General features: G+C 30.6%; 1 protein-coding gene across 1 annotated transcript in view; it reads left to right on the plus strand.

Annotated features, from left to right (window-relative positions):
* LOC126735205 (pikachurin) overlaps positions 1-21022 on the plus strand; it is a 199027-nt gene that overhangs the window by 51681 nt on the left and 126324 nt on the right. Inside the window, exon 3 of the mRNA XM_050439158.1 lies at positions 11293-11454. Within this exon, the coding sequence (XP_050295115.1) occupies positions 11293-11454 (162 nt within the window). The remainder of the gene's footprint in view (positions 1-11292; positions 11455-21022) is intronic.

The raw sequence follows: 21022 nt of genomic DNA on the forward strand, positions 1-21022 counted from the left end.
AACTCTAAATTTTAGGCTTTTTTTAATATTCTTAATGAAATTTAAAAAAAAAATTAAAACTTGCAAAATAAAATCATGACGATGGAGTTAATAATTAGTACAATTATAACTTAATAAATTTAAATAATTATTAAAAATAACATTTCTAAAGAGAGTTAACACGGAGAGTTAAATAATAAAAGGAGAATTTTGTCGGGATATTCCACTAGACGCGAATCAGAATAAATAAAGTTGGTACCTACCGACACGTGTTTCTGCTCTCTGACTTCATCAGGGTAAGGCAACAACGAAACCAAAGGAAAAATAGCAGAAAAATAAAAAAGATAACAGGAGCGAATAAGAAATTGGTTTATTCAGATTTAGTCGGTTTTAGGGGAAAAATACATCATTCACATGCTGAAGTTTAAGCTTAAGTTTTGAAGCTTAAGCTGTAATATGTGATATAGCATCAACCCGAGTCAACATAGTTTTAAAGAACGAAATGCGCTTAAGTTGTATTGTGTGCTCGGTGGCTCCTTCAAACTTCAAACGTGTAAAGGGCAGTCAATTGTATTGACCATACCTTAATATTAAACGGTGCTAATTGTCTTAGAATAGATATATTATACAAAATGTAAACTTGCATATGGCAAACGTATGTAGTTCATACTTAGTACACTTCGATGCACGTCATATGTGAAATAAATTTAGTTACCAACCGTATACATTTTCATGATTTTTTTGGTACAAATAGAAAAATAGAACAAATAGAAAAATAACACGTGTTCAGTGTAATAAATATAATTATATCTGCCTAGAGCTTTCCGCCGTAGGGGATCATCAAAGCTATGACTTCGTTACAGGACGGTGATGTATACCGATGTTCTTTGATATTCCTGTAAGTTTATCTTAGAGTCGTCCTAGAAATATTTTTTTATGTAAATATATGACTTAAATCTACAAATATTTTACTTACAAAAAAAGTGTATTTGCTGCTTTTTTTTTCAAAGATGCCTAAAATACACAATATCAATAATGTAGAATATTATTAATTCTTTGCTAAGTCTAGTACTACAAAGAAATTTTTTGTTTTTAAATTATTTAAATATGTCTAGATATTATTTGGCAGATAATGAGATGTTTAGGGATCCTTGACGCTATAATACGTCAAATTGATGTAGCCAATGCTATAGGCACCACTCAGAACATTTCTTGTCTCTGAAGCCGCTATCGGGAGACTAGAACCCAGACACGAAAGGCATTTGGGTCGACTTCTGCTTATATGTTCAGTTGAAGCTCGAAGAAATGACATAGTAACAATACCACAATTAAAAAGTTATCTGCGCGAAGCCCTAATGTGACTTTCTTAAGATATACCACCTACATTAAGACCTTATAGATACCAACGTTTAGATTGAGGAAATCGCGAAAGTCGACTAGCTTGGGCTGAGAACTATGTCATTTTAAAATTAATGCAAAACGATTTGATTGCTGATGAATCTCGCTTGTATCCAGATTCTCAGAGTATAGAGGGCACCTGGCACAAAAAATCGAATCCATTATACACAGGAACCACAGTTATAGAGCAGCCACAATTATGGTATGATAATGCCAAGCACAGAATCACAGAATCAGACTAAATTTTTTGGAAGAGCAGAACATTCGTATTTTAGATTGGCCAGCTCAATCAGCTGATCTCAATTCTATAGAGCATGCCTGAGAGATATGCTTCAGCTAAGAGTACTTCAGGGCGAGAATCAGTTTTAAAACCAAGATCAGCTGTTTTAAACTCTTCAACAGTGTTAAATAGCCATTCACCAAGAAGATCTGGATAACTTAATTCTTAGCACGGAAAGATGTAATAGCGCCACAATTAATGTACAAGGAGGTCTCATTCGATATGAACTTTTTTCTTTTGTATTTTTTTGTAAAATTTTGATGACACTTTTTTTTGTTGTTTTGCATGTATTATAAATAAATTTTATTTTTTCTTACAAAAATCAGTATTTTGATATAACGTCAAAATTAATTTCTTATTGGGGTATCTTCACTTATAATATACCTATATAAAAAATCAATAATTTAAACAAAAAAAAAGAACGTTTATCTGTTGAATATTGCCGGATTCTTGCCTAAAATTACCGGGATAATTGATTTCCTTTATTTTATTTGGAATGTTATCAATTAATCTTGTACCGTTCTACTGAAAATATCTCTGCTCAAGGGCTCTATATGCTTTTGCGTTTTTTTCACGCTTTGTCTTAAATTCATTTCGTAGTTAATTTGTTCCTTTAGAATTACACCCCGTATAGCTCTATAAAGTAAAGTGGACATTACAATAATTTTTTTAATCTTAGAAATATCAGCATCCAAATTTAAATTTACGTTACGTTGCATGCATTGATTAGGGAGTTTTAATTGTAATATACACATGTGAACCTTATTGGAGATGATAAAGATGTTTTTTAAAACACATAAAATCCATAGTTTCCAAAACTCTACCTGCTCATTAGAATAGTTGCGAAGAAGAATTATTTACGTATATCGCGAAGTGACACCGCAAATGCTTCTAATCGTTCGACAACGGTTTGAAGATAATTTGAATAATAATACTGTATGAACATTGGCGGACAGCACTTCGAGCATTTACTTGATTAAAATGGTAAGCATTAAATCGCTTTTTGCATTTTTCGTGACACATTATTGTTTAACTTTCAAGAGCCCATATTTCTTGAACGAGTGACTCGATTTTTAAAAACTAAGCAGCGTTGTATAGGGAATCACAAGACTCTTTTAAAGAGATACCACTTGGCCTCTCGTCCCATTTGAAAAAAGTTAGAGGATGTCACCCCCGCTTAGAGGGTTGAGTCTTTTGAAATGGTTTTTATGTCAAAAGTTGTCCCCCTGACAAACATATTTGACGTATTTTTGGATTTTGTCGAAAAGTTTTATCCCACCCTGTAATACCTTGCGGTACGTTTTCAATGGGCCACCCTGTATATCCCTGTTTGGAATGTCAGGGTTGTGACGTTGGTCAAACATCTCAGTTGTTAAAGCAGAGAATCACACAACATAAGAGATTGCAAACTGGAAAAAAAGTCTTGCACGGTGATGAACATTTTCAAAAAAAAGTTACATAACTCATTATATTATATAATAATTATGATCACATTAAAATTTTAAGGCAAGAAAATAACTAAAAAAGGTCCTGTTTTTGCAAATGTATTACATAAAGAAAACAGAATACTCTTTAAACTATCAATTGTACACAAACCTACTAAGTAACATCTATAGTAATATTTTAAACCTTATTTAAACAGATTTCTTACAATAGTTTACACTCGGTATGCAAATATTTGCCCACCTATAAATTACAGAACCCAACGAAATATGCTTACACTTTTTAGAAGCAAAATCACGAATCATGTTTGTTTTTCCCGATCGACAGTCGCAAATTCAATGCAGTAAGAAGTTGTTTCTGCTTAAAGGTTCAGAGTAATTATCAAAGTTTTTGACCATTTAAAGTATATTTAAAAATTAAAAAATAACGCCAGTTTAAACTACTCTATCTAATATACACTTTTGAATTAAAGTAAAACTGTATTTCGACCAAAAACAGTAAAAATCGGAATTGTGTTGTATTCTTTTTTCACTGCAAAGCGAACAGCGTTGCCAAAATGCCAAAAAAAGAATGAATACAAACAAATAAAATAAATGAAAAATTACAAGACGAGTTAACTAAAATTAAACAGCAGTTGAACGGAAATGAACAGAGGGAGTTAAGTAAATATTTGCTGATGCAGGAAGTACCCTACAAAGAAAAGGAAAATCTAGCTGCAATAATAAACATAATTGGGAAGTACCTGGATCTCCCAATAGGCAGTAAGTTTACTGCACCTCGTTTGGGGAAGGACAACAACAAATCTAATACCATTAAGGTTGTTTTTGCGGATGAAACAACTAAAACAAATATATTAAAATCTAAAAAAAAGTATGATATAAAAAGTATAGATTTGAGATACTCAAACGATAATAAAATTTTGATTTATAGGTCGCAAGGGCTTTTAAAATGAAAAAAATGATAAATTCTTATGGATTTCCAACGGAAATATTTTCCCAAAAAAAAACGGGAACTCTTTTTTATATCAACCTATTATACAGGGTGATTCAAAAGTAAGCGGCATCCTTTCAGGGGCGTAATCCTTGTATGAAAATAGGGCAAAAAGTTCATATTAATATGGGTCCAAAATTGCTTCCTAAGGGAGCTACGCCCCTTTGAATAGGACCCCTTGAAGACAATTTTTTCTCTATAACTTTAAAACCCTTTAGAATTAAATTTTGAAAATTGGTGTACTGCATAAACATTTCGTTGTGAATAAGATTCTAAATTCAAATTTTTTAAATTTTGTTAAAAAAAAATTAATATATATATATATATATATATATATATATATATATATATATATATATATATATATATATTGAATAAGATTTCATTGAATAAGATTCTAAATTCAAATTTTTTAAATTTTGTTAAATATATATATATATATAAATTATTATATATATATATATATATATATATATATATATATATATAAATTTTTTTTTAACAAAATTTAAAAAATTTGAATTTAGAATCTTATTCACAACGAAATGTTTATGCAGTACACCAATTTTCAAAATTTAATTAAAAAATAATAATTCTAAAATAAAATAATTCTAAATTCAAATTTTTTAAATTTTGTTAAAAAAAAATGTATATATATATATACATATACATATATATATATATATACATATATACATATATATATATACATATATATATATATATATACATATGTATATATACATATATATATATATATATATATATATATATATATATATGTATATGTATATATATATAAAGTCTAACAATAATATCTTAATATCTCCCAATAATCTTATATGATCTTAAAACTAAGGGTTTATGTAGTAAAAATATGTTAATGTAACCAACCACGTTGTGGAGCTTTAGCAGTTCTCACAGATACAACTCCTCCCTCCTTAAGAGGTAAACATGACGTAATTTGTCCGTATATTAGTTCTTAAAGATGTATTGCAGTGGTTTCAGATTTTAGCTTCTGGCATCTTGGTAACCAGTGTTAATATAATTATGATAGCAATAACTAAATGTTGCTGAATATTGCTACGGTCAATACATCAGGTGAGGTTTCTTCGATATTGATCAGTTTTACATTTGATCAATATTTGTTGTCGGTAAAATCAAGAATTTTTCATCAGCAATTTGTTCAATGATGGGTTGAATTACCTGAGTTTGTATTGGTATGCAGCTTGTAGGTGGTCGTTTGTTTAACAGCTCTTTATTTAACAAATGTCTTGCGAATGAACGTTCTCGAGGCAGTAGAAAGTCTTTTCGATTTCTGGACATATGTTGTCTTCAAACTGAATGTCATCTTCTTCTTGTGCCAAATAAGGATATTTTTAATATATGATAAAATTATTTTGCATAATAGGAAGTAAATGATGAAAGGTGAACTGTTTAACTTTTAATGTAGGGACGGGACATGTATATCAAAAATTATTTAATGATCAGAAAAACTTACATTTGTTTTAAGATATTGATAATCTGACAGAATATTCTTAAGATTTGATAATGCATTAGTCATACATGACTTTGAGACTTTGATCATTTCTTTAGTTTCATTAACAGATATTATTAAGAGAGAATTATTGATAGCATTAAGTTTTGCGAACGTAATTGCATTTTCAATATTATCTAAATTTTTTTTTTAAAAATCTAAATTTATTTGAGAAATTACGCCTTTAAAATAACTATAAAGATATGTATTGTTTATTTGTACATTTGCAACATGTTTATCCCGTTTTATAGTTTTTTCTGATTATTCACAAGGCTAAATATTATTAAATTGTAATCATTAACAAGTCTTTTTGATAATGAAATTTGTGAATTTACAGTTTTAATTAAATTGTCTTTATCTATTTGTAATTGTGTTATTACATTATTATAATATTTGTCATCATCTGAGTCAAGTGTACCAAATAACTATTTATTTACTTTACCTACTATATTAATTAGTCCTCTTTTAACTCTATCATTAGGTTCAAGATTTAATAGTTCATCTTGTGTAATATTTATTAAATATTCTGTTCTTAATATTAAATTATGAGTATGCTGGGGTCAGCCAAATTTTAAAGAGGATATGCTTGTCCACATATGGAAAAAAAACATCAATTTTTGTTAAAAATATTTCTTTTTTTTATTTTAAATGAATCAATATGAACTTGTTCAAACGCTTTTGAAGTAGGTGTTAAATTCAATTTTATAACTGGTGAGTTTGTGTCATATTTATTTTTCTGACCTATAAAAACAAAGGACACAGGACTGACAAAGGTTGACGTATCATTTAATATCCTTAATCATTTTAGGCCAATAAAATCGAATACCTAGAGCGGATTTCATTTTCGATAACATGTTTTAGTAGTATATTAAAGTTTTAATTTTTCTTGTTCTTCATAGGGAAGTTTTATATCTTGTAAAAATGTATTTGTTTGAATAAATTTAAAGGAACAGTTGTGTTTTTTATGTACCTTGTGTAGTTTTTATAAAAATTCAAGCAATATTTTCTGTTCTGAAATAGAAGGCATTTAAACTAAAATTGACATTTAATCTAAATGTATATTGAAATGGACTCAATAATGTAAATGGATATTGCCTTTAGTAATAAGAACTTGATTTTAGACATTGAGTATTCTTTCATCAACAGAAAAATTGAAAATTGAACTTTTTAAAGATGTATGTACTGTTTCTAAGTCTTCTGAGTCAAGAAAAGCTGAGTATTGTCTTTCTGTCATGTCTTGGAAAGTACCTCCTGGAGATTTTCTTCTTTTATTATTTTCTGTATCAACAATAGAAGCTAATTCTTCATCACTGATAAATATCTATAAAACTTTAACAACGATTAATAAATTTATTTAGTTTATTACAATTACTATATGGTTTAATATTGTTTAATTTAAATCTAAAAAGATTCGAGTTCATTTTTGGTGGTCATTTCTTCTTTTTCTTTTATAATAAATATATAAATTATATAAACAAGAGAATAACCTAATTCATCAAAGTCTGTCATATAGCGATTAATTTTTTTTTATATATTTATTATTAACTTAAAAATTAAAAGCGTTCAATTCGCTGTTACCAAAATTATCCCTATAAATTCCTTGACCCCTCTTCAATTATTCAATTTATAGAGGCAAAAGGAAAAGGCACTTTTAGTGACTTTTTCTTTCCGAGATTAGTGGAAACCTATAGCCAGCTCTGATGCCAGATGTCGTTGGTCCTTTGGATCGCGCTACCAGTGGTGAAACACTCCCAGAAGTTTTCTTTGACGTTGAAGCTACTTTTGGGGCACAATCCTACCGACTGCGCTAATTACAAACGTTATGAAACACTATGACTTTTAAAAAAATAAATTTATTTAAAAAGTACAGCTGTCAAAGTGATATAAAGCATCTGATAAATTTGGGTTTTTAAAACTAGAAACTAACCCTAATAATGGACTCTAAAAAACCCTAAAAAAAACACGAGTCCTTAGTACTCTTTAAAACTTGATAAAAGAATCAGTTCAAATAATAAGTAAATTGACACGAAATATTAAAAAAAAACCTAAGGAAAAATCTTAAAGAAATTATTAATATTTTGAATTAATTAACAAATTCAGAAGAAATGATTATGGTTTATTGTCAACCTAATTGTAGAAGCTCATTTCAAAATGTTAAATTCTTCTTTTGGTAGTAACGTTGACATCTTTAGGAACAGGATATTTATATGTGACCCTAAATTATGTGAGTTATATCTTATCGAGTTATATAGTAGCTGATCTTAATTTTTTATATCTACCTATTACATAGATGAAAAAAAATCCGTTTCTTTTAAAACAATACCACACTAATTATAAAACTATACAGGGTGTTAAAATTTGGACACTTCTAGGTTATCTCGATTGTTAAAAAAAAAAGAGCCATACGGTTTTCGCATTACTGCGCTACTTTTTTATGAATATGCCGTTGTCAAAAATTTGACATATTTTTTTATATATAATATGATTTTAAATTTATATTTAAAAAGCAAAGAATGATTTTTATAGGTTTTTTTCGTAGAACATAATTATACAGTGTGTCCAAGATAATAATGTCTATTATGGAGATTTCGGCAGATATAGGAGATACGAGGTTGTTTAAATTAGGAAACGTTGCGCATTTTAGAGCCTTACAGTACGCCGTTTAGAAAGTTTTAAAATCTTAAGTAGATCCGGAGACATTCGAGAAAAACCGAAATTTGCCTATTTCGTTTTTATTTTTATCTGGCGTTATTTAAAGAGATATGAAAAAACAAAAGAGCTTAAAAATAACATTGCGAGATTTTTCGTACGACGTTTCGTTTCGAAGAGACCATCATCAACTTAATTTTTTTATATGGCGTAAAAAAAGTACACCTTGTATAAAATAGCATATTTTCTTACGATTACAACGATGTATGACACAATATGTTTCTACAATATTTAAATTGTAAAAAAATATTTTTTATTAAATTCCGATAGTTTTGATGTAGTAGGCTGTGAAATAATGACGTTGAGAAAATGTCAAAATTAAATAAAAATTAAATATCAAAGTTTTTTATTATAACCATTATTTTTTATTCTTTTTATCTTAAGTAAAGTAAATAGTTTTAATTATTTGATAAATTTAGTTGACATTGTGTTTTTGAACTCTGTTTCTGCGTCTTGTTGCTAGTTTTTTTTGTTACAAAATGAAAAACGCTTTTTTACCTGAGGAGAAGTTTGATATGTTGAAATGTTATAATATATCCTATGCTACAGCAACGCTGTTGAAGCTGGTCGTATGTATTTAAAAAACTATCCAGACAGGAAACAACCTAGTACAAATTCTTTTTTTTTCAATTTTAAGCAGTATGGTGCATTTAAGAAGCCAGTATTGTTAAGAAATAATCCATGCAATGAAGAAAAAGAAAATAATGTGGTATTAGCTGTAACTGAAAATCCGGAAATATCTGTTTAATAAATTTAAAATACCACTGGAATACCAAAATCTACTGCCCATTTCATTCTGAAAGGACATTAATACCACCCGCTTAAATTCAGAATCTGTCAAGGCCTCAGACCTGGTGACGAAGAAAGGCGCAGAACATTTTGTGAATGGTACACCAGGAAGTGTCAGGAGAATGAAACATTTCCCCATAGGATTATTTGGTCCGACGAGAGCATGGTTACAAATAATGGAATTTTTAACCGGAAGAACACCCATTTTTGGTCAAGAGATAATCCCCGAGTACACCGAATGGCTAGACATCAGCACCATTTCGGTTTTAATATATGGGTTGGCATTTTTGGAACAGATTTAATAAACCTCTTTTTTTACAACAATTTTCTTACCTCGGAGCGGTATCGCAACTTATTGGAACGCGATTTGGGAGAATCCTTGGACAACTTACCGCTTGCCAAGGTTAGAAGCTGTTGGTTTCAGCAGGATGGTGCGCCCGCACACAATGCCCTAATCGTGCGAGAGTATCTATCGAACAGATTTCCGGAAAAATGGATAGGAACACATTCAACAGTTCCGTGGCCTCCTCGTTCCCCAGACATAACTCCGCTCGACTTTTTTCTCTGGGGCTATTGCAAAAATTATGTTTACAGTCGTGTTTTTGAATCTGAGGATCAGCTGAGGAGAATAGTTCTTGAAGCATTTAAGAGCATTACACCTGATATGTTAAGAAGTATTTTAAACTCGATTGTTAAAAGATATTACCTGTGTTTGGAGAATAATGGTAATTTGTTGAACATTTATTACTATGATTTATTATAGTATTTTTAGGTTTCTAGTAGGTAGTTCTTTAATTTAATAATGTGTTTAATTCTTTAAAATAATCACGTGACCTAGCTACGTGACGGTATATGAATAAAGTTTTTAAGTTATCAATAACGTGATTTTTATTTAGTATTCCAAATATGAGTAATAGCAGCCTACTACACCATACTCAGCGTCATCATTTCACCGCCTACTACATTAAAACCATCGAAATTTAATAAAAATCCAATTTTTACCATTTAAATATTGTAGGAACATATTGTGTCATACATCGTTATAATCATAATAAAATATGCTATTTTATACAGGATGTACTTTTTTTACACGCCATATAAAAAAATTAAGTTGATGCCGCGAAAAGTTTGTTCTTTCTCGGGATAACTACAAGAGTTAATGCAACCCGGTAATAAGTAGGTAATAGGTATAATGAATATAATGAATATAATATAATATAATAATGACTATAATGTAATAGGTATAATGAATAAAAAAATGTGTGTATCTGTTAAAATATAAATCAGCAATGCGAAAACAGCAAGCCTCTCTCCTATAGCAATCAAGATAAACTACAAAAGTATCCAAAATTGGACATCCTGTATCTACTTATTACATACAAAACGTAGCGGAAATTACTTTGATTTTAACTGATATTTGGCAGCGATTTTCTGCTGGTTCTTAACGATCCCAGGATTTTGTGGTTCAAAGAACGAATATTTTTAATCTTGACCGATCAATGATTGTTTTCGTTAGTTACAAGAACTAAAAATATTCGGAACTGACGCAGTTTTTGGGCAAGATAGTAATGCGCTATATAGGTACATTTAATGAGCAAGATAACAAAAACGAATGCAAATGAAACGCCTTAAATAAAAGATCGACAAGTTTCATTAAGAGAGCTTATATCATTTTAGTAACTTTTCAAGCGTCAAGAAAAAGAAGAAAATTTACCCAGAAAATGGTGATTACCAAATGAAATATTATTACTTATCGTGGGTAAGTGATTTGAATTCATTCCTTATTTTTTTTCCAACTAAGCAGAAAAGACATTAAAAAAAACTAAAAATAAAAAAAATAATTAAATTAAATAAATAATAATTAAATCAAAACACCTAAAATTACTTTTTACAAAAAAAAAAAACAAATGGAAACTTGCGCCTATTTTAACTATAAATGCCGGTATAAAAAAGTGGCATATTGTTTTAAGTTATATATTAAAGAGCTTAAGTGCAAATGCTAATTTTAATTCCAAAAGTTTACCTGCTCCATTGTCCCGCTTATTTATAAGGTAGTTATATAGCTGTACATAAAATTTTATAAGGGTATTGGGTAGGCGTCGGGGTGATGTTGAATAGTCTCCCCATGTACACGATATTTTCTGCTCTAAAATTACAATTATTTTAGATATGAATTTTACTGTCTCCACACAATCGATAGATGATCTTAAATTGGACCTAATTTATGCTAAAGATGCCGAAATCGAAGCTGTAGAAATTTCCTTCCCCAACGCGAGCTCGGATTCCAATGAAATTTTACAAAACTGGTCCTCGTTTCAAGCAGCATCTGGTAAGGATTATTATATACAATTACTCTTTTCTTGATTTTCATATATTTTGAATATTACCACAGATTTACAGAATATATTAATAAATATTATATATTATTGAATATATTATTAAATATTTTATATAATTTATATTCTATAAATCTGTGGTATTACATTTATCTTCACGAAATGCATGCATTTTAGTTTATTTAGAAGAAACATTTTTTTTGTGGTTGATCACGTGGTATCACTTCAAATAAACTGATTAAATTAAAAATAATAACTAACTGTTTTCACGAGCACCATTTCGATAATGATTGATATTGGCATATTTTGTTTTATGAAACATACCTTAGAAAGGCCTGCTAAAAGAAGCGTTGCATACATGCCTTGTGTATAATAATAAATATAAGTTGTTTATTTGCCACAAAAATGGCAAAAAAAGGTCAAAAAACAATTTTGAAAAAGATACAAGTTTACCCTCCTGTGTGAAGTAAATTACAAAACTTAAAAGGGAAAAACAAAAAAAAAAGTCCAAATTATCTATAAATATACATATTTCCAAAATAACACCATATTATCTATATTACTCGTTTCACAATACCACAATACTATTCCACACATACGCCATCCATACATATACATGTGCTTTCATTTCAAAACGATCCACCCTTAATAACTTTCTTAAAAAAAAAACACGTCAAATTAGATATACAGGGGGACGTTTAATTATGCATTTACTGAAGTTCTGTCAATCACCTCTTCACCTCCAGCCAACCTCACTTTAATATGTCAAATGGGAACCCCCATCGTGTGATACATCATAGTAAGCAGCGTTCAATGGTACCAAAAAAAATGAAATCGGTCAATGTGTAAGTAAATAGTTAGCGAAAATGTCTAGAAATAATGAATATTTACACCAAACTTTGGTATTTTAAATGAATACTTTTAGTGTGGTACCTACTTCATTTTAAAATTCTTAAATTTTTTATAATAGATCTTAAAAAAAAATACAAGCAATTTAGAAGTTAAAATGTGTCGTAACAAACAGTACATTTAGTTCAAGCAAATTATTTATTTTTTTAAGTAAAGAATGTGTACCGTTATTTGCGAGAAAAAAGAGTGTCTTCAAATTTTTTGCAAATTTTTTTTTGTTCTTTCTTTATTGTTTCGTACTTGTTCTACAGAGACTGACCGAATGGTCGAAGAAAAAGAATATAGGCTTTCTAGAAAAAGCCATGAAAAATAAAATATGGAGTATTGCACGCAGAAACTGCCCTAGTGAAAAAAAGTACTTCCTTGATGAATATGTTAAACCTTTAGGACAAAAAATTTTGCGACTGCCACCATATCATTGCCAGTTTAATGCAATTGAAATGGTATGGTTGGAATGTAAACGAAAATATGATCAATATATTTCCAATTTTAAGGAGTCACCTTCAGAAGTTCTGACTACATGGGAAAGGATAATAAAGGAAATTTCTATAGATCATTGGTAAAAATATGTTTTTCATACAGAAAAGGTAATTGAAAAGGCTTGGGAGGCAATACAAGTGTGTGATGCCTATGACATTCTGCCACTTGTGATTACGACTGATGAAGACGACGATGACGAAGACAATATCTCTGATTTCAGTTCTGACTCTGACAATACTGACGAGATTGATTAAGCTTTTTTTGTTCTAGCAAATTTTATTTTATGATCGTCGTTTAAGTATTCAATCATATCGTTGCAATTTTATTAACTTGGTAATGCAAAATGGCGTGTTTTTTTTCAGTTTGTATGTTTTATTTTTTGGAATGGTATTTTCATTTTAATGTGTTAATATATTCCTTCAAGCAGTATTTTTTTTCATGAACAAGTAAATTAAATTGTCAGCATTAAAATTTTTCCCAGTGAGTTAAAATAATTTTATACCATTATTCACAATTTTTGTAAGCTCGGTTTCGGAATTACTTTTTTTTATAATTAATTTTACCCTAATCATTTAAACATTTTCTAATCTAATATTTTTAAATCATTAATATCATTCATGTGTAAAACTGTAAGTAAAAAAAAAGAAAAAGAGGAACATTTTATAAAGTATACATATAGTGCAGCTAGCAGATATTAAGGTACTGTTTTCGAATAAAACTTACAGAAAGACTAACAACATATGTAAGTACTAACATCCATGTAGTAATCCTACATAAGTTAAAAAAAATATAACAACGCAGATAGAAAGGTACATACAAACGCATACAAAAAGTATTAAATAACTACGCCTAAATTAAATATTCTATAAAAAAATTATAATAATCTTCTTTGTATAAAAAATCTATATTTTACTGCTAAATGAATTATCTTTGTTTAATATATACTTTTTTCTATTTCCTTAAATTAAACATATTTTAAAAACTAATTAAGAATTTTATAACAGAGTATTATATAAAAAAACAATTTATAGTATAGCATATATCTTATACATAGTATATATCTGTTGGCCTCTCATAACACTAACAACATAACTTGAAATTATAATATTGAAAGAAAACTTAATTGAAAGACAAATTCTTACAGAAAATAAAAATAAACAATTACAAGTTATTACAAAAACATTTACTCTGATTCATTCTGGGTGCTCAGCTCTCTAGTTTGCATACCTACATATGTCTCGTCTCAGTGAACATAGGAAGTGGTATGATACGACCATGAAATCAAATCAAAAAATTTGCAGTGCAAATCTTGTAAATAAATTCTCTAAGTGATTCATGTGAAAATTGATGATAAAACAATTTTTTAAATAAATATGCATTGTAGTGTAAAGCCGGCAATATCAGCATTATTAAAATTTGTTGGAGAGAACTGATCAAAACAAATTCTATCGCTTAAAGTCTTAATAAAATTTACATTGTATATCTCTCGCCATGTTTTTCTTGTAATGGGGACTGAAGGCAATTGAAAAAATCTTTTATTGTTATGTTTATTAGAACCATTCAAAATATACCTACTCTTAATAAAGGATATTTACAGGATAATTTTAAACAAATTTTTAAATGTAGAAAAGAAATTGAGAGGCTAGACATTTTGTAATATGTATTATTTATTTTTATATTATTATATTAAGAATTATATAAATAATAATCTATACTTCTTGTAAATTTACGCCGTCCAATATGTAAAACACATCGGTCTGATTTTATTATCCGTTCTGTCGTTGACTGTTGTGCTGACCTTAATATCCCATGCAGCAGAACTGAACTGAAGTTATAGGCTTAAGATGAAATTGCCTGAAAAATGTACATGCACACATAAGATAACGTATTTATAGGACTAGTAAGTTCATTAAATTTTGTAGTAAGCATTGATTAACCCTATTTTTTTAATTAGTTTTCATAATTTTCCTAACTCTTTTTTTATAATTTGAACAATATTGCATTATAATACTTCATGAATCTATAGTTTAAAATACTCTATCTTTTTGTTTAGCATATTTCAGCGCAACTTTAATTTTTTTAATAACTAAGCGAATATAAGACATTGAAAGTTCTATCTTAAACAAAAAGACTGCAAAGTTTTTCTGCAAACGTTAACCCAACTAAAATTTCATAACAATATTTCAAAGTGTTGAAATTTACGAAGTATAAATTAAATATTAACTTCATCACTTCCTAAATTAATTATAATAATACTTAATAACTAATTGTTAAGTATTTGTTAAATACACTTGAATAATGTAGAATTTTAAATTTCTATTTAATTTAATTATTATTATACCAAGGCAAATGCTCCATGCATTACTGAAGTGGATCATAAAATAGATTATTTTTAATTATCAGTCAAATAAAGTAACAATTTTTAATGATACAAATAACTAAAAAATAAATTTTTATTGCTCATCTCAAATTTATAAGTGGTGGTGTTAGTATCGCAACGCAGATTTCTTGGAGAGTTTCTTCTCCTCGCTTCCATTGTCCATGACTTTCTGACTTGACGCTTGTTTACTTTGGGTGTAGAGGAGCAACCTTTCACTTGTCAGAATCGGTAATATCGGTATCGATTTTTATTTTCGAGCTTGCCAGTTGCTATTGACTTGACTGTGTTGGCAAGAGTACACGTAAAGTTTACGCCCGCTCAAAGCAAGAGAATGGTACAGGTCGTCTAAAATATGGCTTGCAATTGATTTCTCGGAACCTCTAATAAATTACTTACAAAGCCATGATTTAGTAAATTCATAACAGGATGCTTGAGATATAATAGGAAACTTAGCGGGGTGAGTGATTGACAATTTCTTTATTAGCACCGGCATGGCATGGTGACATTGAGATTTTTATTATCATTGGAAAATTGTTTCAGGGTTTTTTCGCTTAATTACTTTTTTTTATAATTAATTTTACCCTAGTCATTTAAACATATTCTAATATTTTTAAATCACTTATATCATACATGTGTAAAACTGTAAGTATAATTTCCATTTTAAATAATTTTTAATAATGCACCCACCTAACAAAATTCATGAACTTTCTCTGGGGTATACAATATTTTATTTTAATAAAATTTAAAAATTCACTCATATATCTCAAAACTCAACTATTTCAGAAATATTTACATTTAACCAACAAGAAAGCAAGGAAGTACGTCTATTGAAAAATTAAGATAAAATGGAGGATAAAATGTTATTAACTGTGAAAACTCTTAGTATCAATTATTTCGGGTGATATACGTCTAATTTCATATCTAATTCTATTTTCCAAATCTTCTACGTTGTTTGGCTTCTCAATATAAACTTTACTTTTCAGGTACCCCCTTAGAAAATAGTCGCAGGATCTTTTTTTTTTCTTTTTTTATTTAGGTCTGGTGACCTGGCCGGCCACTCTATTGGCCCTCTTCGTCCTATTCATCTTCCTGGGAACACTGTATCCAAGTAATTACGGACATCTCGAAAGAAATGTGGCGGTGCGCCGTCTTGCTGAAACCACAAATTATCTGTCGGGACAGCAGGGTCTTGTTCATCTGGGTATAGGGCAGCCAAAGCAGGGATAAGATCTTCTTGAAGAAAATTCAAATAGCGTTGTCCTGTTAAGTTTTTTTCAAAAAAGTATGGCCCTATTATTTTATTTTTTAATTTGAATATTCTTTAAATGATCATCAAATGTTTTTCCAGTATGATGACGTCATCCAGATAAACTAAACATGATTTCCATGTAATAAAGTTTTCATAAGTCTCTCAAAGGTGGTTGGAGGATTGCAGAGTCTAAGAGGCGTGACTGTGAACTGCCAAAGTCCTGTTCCAATCGAGAATGCGGTCTTTTCTTTATCTCCTGGGTGCATATTTACCTGCGAGTATCCACTTTTCAGATGGAGTGTTGAGAACCATTGTGAACCTGATTGTGTCCAGGATGTCGTCAATTCTTGGTAGGGGATAGCTGTCTTTCTTGGTAATGATGATTCAGTGATGATTCAGTCGCCGATAGTCTACACAAAACTTGATAGATCCGTCTTTTTTCTTTACTAGTGCAACTGGAGATGTCTGAAGGTTTTATCACTCCTTGAGGCATTAAGGAATCTTCTTTAGCTATGGGAATCCTTCGACGTGCTCATTTTATTGGAGCATTGTCTCTAGTGTTAATTCGATGCTGCACCAAATCAATACTTCCCAGGTCATTATTGTGCAAGGAAAACACATCTTGATTTTCTTCAAGAAGACGTCGCAACTTACTGAACTGCTCCAAGGTTAAATTGGCAGAAGATTCATTAAATAGGTTTTGTAAACATACAGGAAAATATTTCCTTGAATAACGACTTCCATCAGCATTTATCATGACTGCCACTAATTCAAAGCATACGCCAATGTTCTCTCCTTGTTTCAGGTGTTGATCATATTCTTTTAAATTTACCATTCGAACCTTAAACAGTAGATTTCTTCTGCGTAGATAGCGTCTTTGCTGGAAAAATTCCTTGGCTATATACTTTTTAGCTTTCCATGGGCTTAATCAAAACAGTTTCTCCCTCTTTTCGTTCAGTTGTAGCACTAACCACCAGCTCTGAATTTGCTGGTATGGCAATATCCTTAGATAACTTAACGACTTTGGTATTTCCTTTATCCACATATAGGTGGTGCATGAAAATCTCTTTATTACTCGTCGTCAATATTCGGTCATATGTATACGTCCATTTTAAACTGCTGAGCATTCGTGGCTGACTCAATCTTCTTTAGGCGGTCTTTAATATCCCTTATCAAAGTTTTGATTTGTATTATTAGTGTCTTCCTTCTAGTTGCTTGAAAATCTGCCTCATACTTTAGTCCATAGGCCAAAGCTTCCGAAATACTTTTATCATAAGCCACCCTTAGAGTATCTGGATCTCGAACCCCGTCAATAAAATAATTTATAGAAATTTTTTCACGGAACTCTGTTGGGTCTGAAGGGTAAGCCAGATTTACTAATCGAGCAACATCGTCCTCTGACTTAAAAAAAAACTGTTGAAGTCCTTCTTCGGGTTGTTGTCTCCGAGATTTCAATTGAGCATTGGTACACTTGTTGTAGATGGACGAGATGTAGAGATGAGATATGGTGAATATCTCATCTCTAAGGTACGCACCAGAACGTCGAAATTGAGGTGATCGTCAGATGGTACCATTTTAAGTATTTCTGTAGCATCTCCTCTAAGGCATAGCTTAAGATTAATTGCCTTTTTTTCGGGATAAAGAGAGTAAAGTGGGCCCTTTACTTTCATCTCCGTTCTTGGATTTTTTTTTTCGCACTTACCCAAATTCTTCATCCACTGTTGCTTTGAAGTCAGTTATTTTTTTTTTCTGATTCATCTCTAGACCTTTTCTAAGTTGTAAATCTCATTCCTCTTGCTTTCTATCTCGTTCGCCTTGCTCCTCTTTAAGATTAACTTTTAAATTTACTAAGTCCTTTTTCATGGTCTTTATAAGATGTTCTTGTTTTCTGTCTCGATCTTCATTTTCTTTCTTTAAGTCATCTTCCATGGTCTTAATAAGGTTTTCATTCTCTTTCTTTTGGTCATCTTTCATGGTCCTAATCTGGTTTTTATTTCCTGTCTTTAGATCGGATTTAATTGTCTTTAATAAATCTTCCTGTTTCTTGTCTCATTCTTCTTGTTCTTCATTCTGCTCGTCAAACTTCCTTAATAGTAACACAATCAATTTCTCGGTATTGATTATGATGCATGATTTCTTGTTAAAGGGGTCCACTAAAACAGGATTCCAAATATCCTTTACTTCTGACACCAATTGTATCAGAATTCAGGAACACACTTTTATTGTCAACGTCAAAAACTCTAACCTAACTCGCGTTGTCGTTTAGTTGTTTTCAAAGTAAAAACTGACTAAATAATTAAAACTGAATAAACTGTCATGAAGCGCGTCCTTTTCAAAGCTTGATGGAAGAATTTCGAAATATTTAGAATTTCCTTCATTGTTCTTTCTGAAAGAGACCAGTAATTTCAGGAGAATACTGACAATTAAAGCGAGCAAATATACAAATTCTAATACATTTAAAATACAAGAATTTATAATAGTAAAATCTAAATAACCTAAATTGGGCCAAAATGAAGTCCTTAAATAAGATGAACTACTTACTAAAACTAGACACTATAGATGAAAATATTAAACCAAAGTAAAACCCTTAATAATCCTTACGACTCAACTTAAACTATAGACTACGAATAAAATAGTACAAAAACTAGGAGAATAATTAACATATTTAGATTCTCATAATAATATAGCCGCTAAAATGTTCATTTCGATAACACAAGCTAAATATGTTTTACTACTTTCTAAAGAAAACTACTGAAATTTTGAACGGATTTCTTTCAAAATTATGATGTCTACCAAATAAATCAATGCTCTCAATATCCCAATTAAGCTAATACGATGTAGGTGTAGTAAAACTTTCTTCACAAATGGGTTTTACCGTTTAGAGTGAGTTCTATTTTATGGTCTGTCCATTGTGACAGAATACACCTCAGCCTACACCACTTCTGTTTAGGTATCCTTTAATGGCCATATAATGGCCACCCTCTTCTGACCTGTCAGTGTTTTGAGTTAATTCCTCTTAAATATAAAGAAGTTTCTAGTTATTTTTTCGTCTATTTTAAAGTTCACAAACATGTATTCATTATGAGCTGTCTAATATCTGTCCAGTAAGTTTGATGTTTTTTTTTACCCAGTCGCTAATCTTACTACGGATAGGGCTTCTTGGCAGTCCCAGTGTAGGTTCCGATCCAATTGTAAGTTGCGGTAGAACCTTTTCTTGCTAGTTCATCGGCTTTTTCATTTACAGGACATACAGATATTTCGAAACCTATATAAGCTTAAGTGAGTTTTAATGTTTTCTCTAGCATATTCTAGTATCGCAAATTTTAGCACCTTTATTTTTGACCTTGTTTCCTTGTCAATCTTGGATCCATCTGTATACCGAATAAAATCTCCGTCTGGTCTGCGGTTGCTGTCATTCCATTCCTTTCTTCTCTAATATTCAACTTTAAGAGGTGTGCGAAACCAATACTTTGGAATCATGTGATCCGAAATCATTTCTAATATGTTTAATATGTTTTTATTCCTGATATTCCTTATTGGCCTGTCAGGTTTGCTTGAATATTATTTCCCATTCTTCTCCCTGAATCACCAGGTGTAATATGGGAGATTAAGAAGGGCTTCCATGGATCCGGCTGTTATGCCTAGACATTCAAGCTTTTCTATTTTGCTTAACTTATGCCTTTCTCCTTGCAGGATTGTTGGCCACCACATTCGTGCAGCATAAGTTATACTTTTCTGGCAGAGATCCGGTGTGCTATTTGATCTTCAATAAAATTGATTCCGGTCGCTTGATTACTGTCGAGCTCTACATAATTTCGTTTCGGATGAGCTCTATGTGGCGTATGTGACCAAGCGCGCATAAGCAGGCGGTCCCGCCGGTTCCAAAAAAACGACCGAGACCCGACCAGACAACAACGAGTAATATCTAATAACTAATATTTAACGCTGACATAGCAATAAGAGTATATATAAGTAACCGTAACCCATTAAACAGTAACATTAATGTAGTGTAAAAGCCTAGTTGCTGTTCATATTAATTGTTCCATAGATTTAAGTACGTTTTTGTAACAATAAGGTTTTTTTAAAAGGAACTTCGCCCAGCTTTGTTCTTATTTGGCGCTGCGAACAGGATAGTGTGATTCTGCCCTTTATTGATCTTTCGTTGTGCAGAAGTGGTTTTTAAATCTTAGTACACTATCTGAATCTAAGGACCTTCGTGATCGATCGGAACTTGCGTTAAAATCTAGTAAGAGCCCCATTCAAAGAGTAAGAAGAAGCAAAAAGTCAGTGACAGTGCGTTTAGTAATAGTGAGTGATCCTGTGGTAGTGGTGCCAGTGAGTGAATCGAGCGATCCTGTAGTACATCTACGGCCAGCACATACGGCCACACCAAAGGAAATGACGTCATTTGCCGCCCTTCTTCCTCTAGCAGTTGGTGTTCCAGAAAACTATCCAGCGATTCCAGCTTTCCAGCCACACTCTATAGGAAGCCCTTTGTTCGTGAGCTGTTTTTCAGTTTAACCTCTATGGATTCATTCTTGTC

The sequence above is a fragment of the Anthonomus grandis genome, chromosome 4 (genome assembly GCF_022605725.1).
Source record: "Anthonomus grandis grandis chromosome 4, icAntGran1.3, whole genome shotgun sequence".
NCBI classification, from domain to species: Eukaryota; Metazoa; Arthropoda; class Insecta; order Coleoptera; family Curculionidae; genus Anthonomus; species Anthonomus grandis.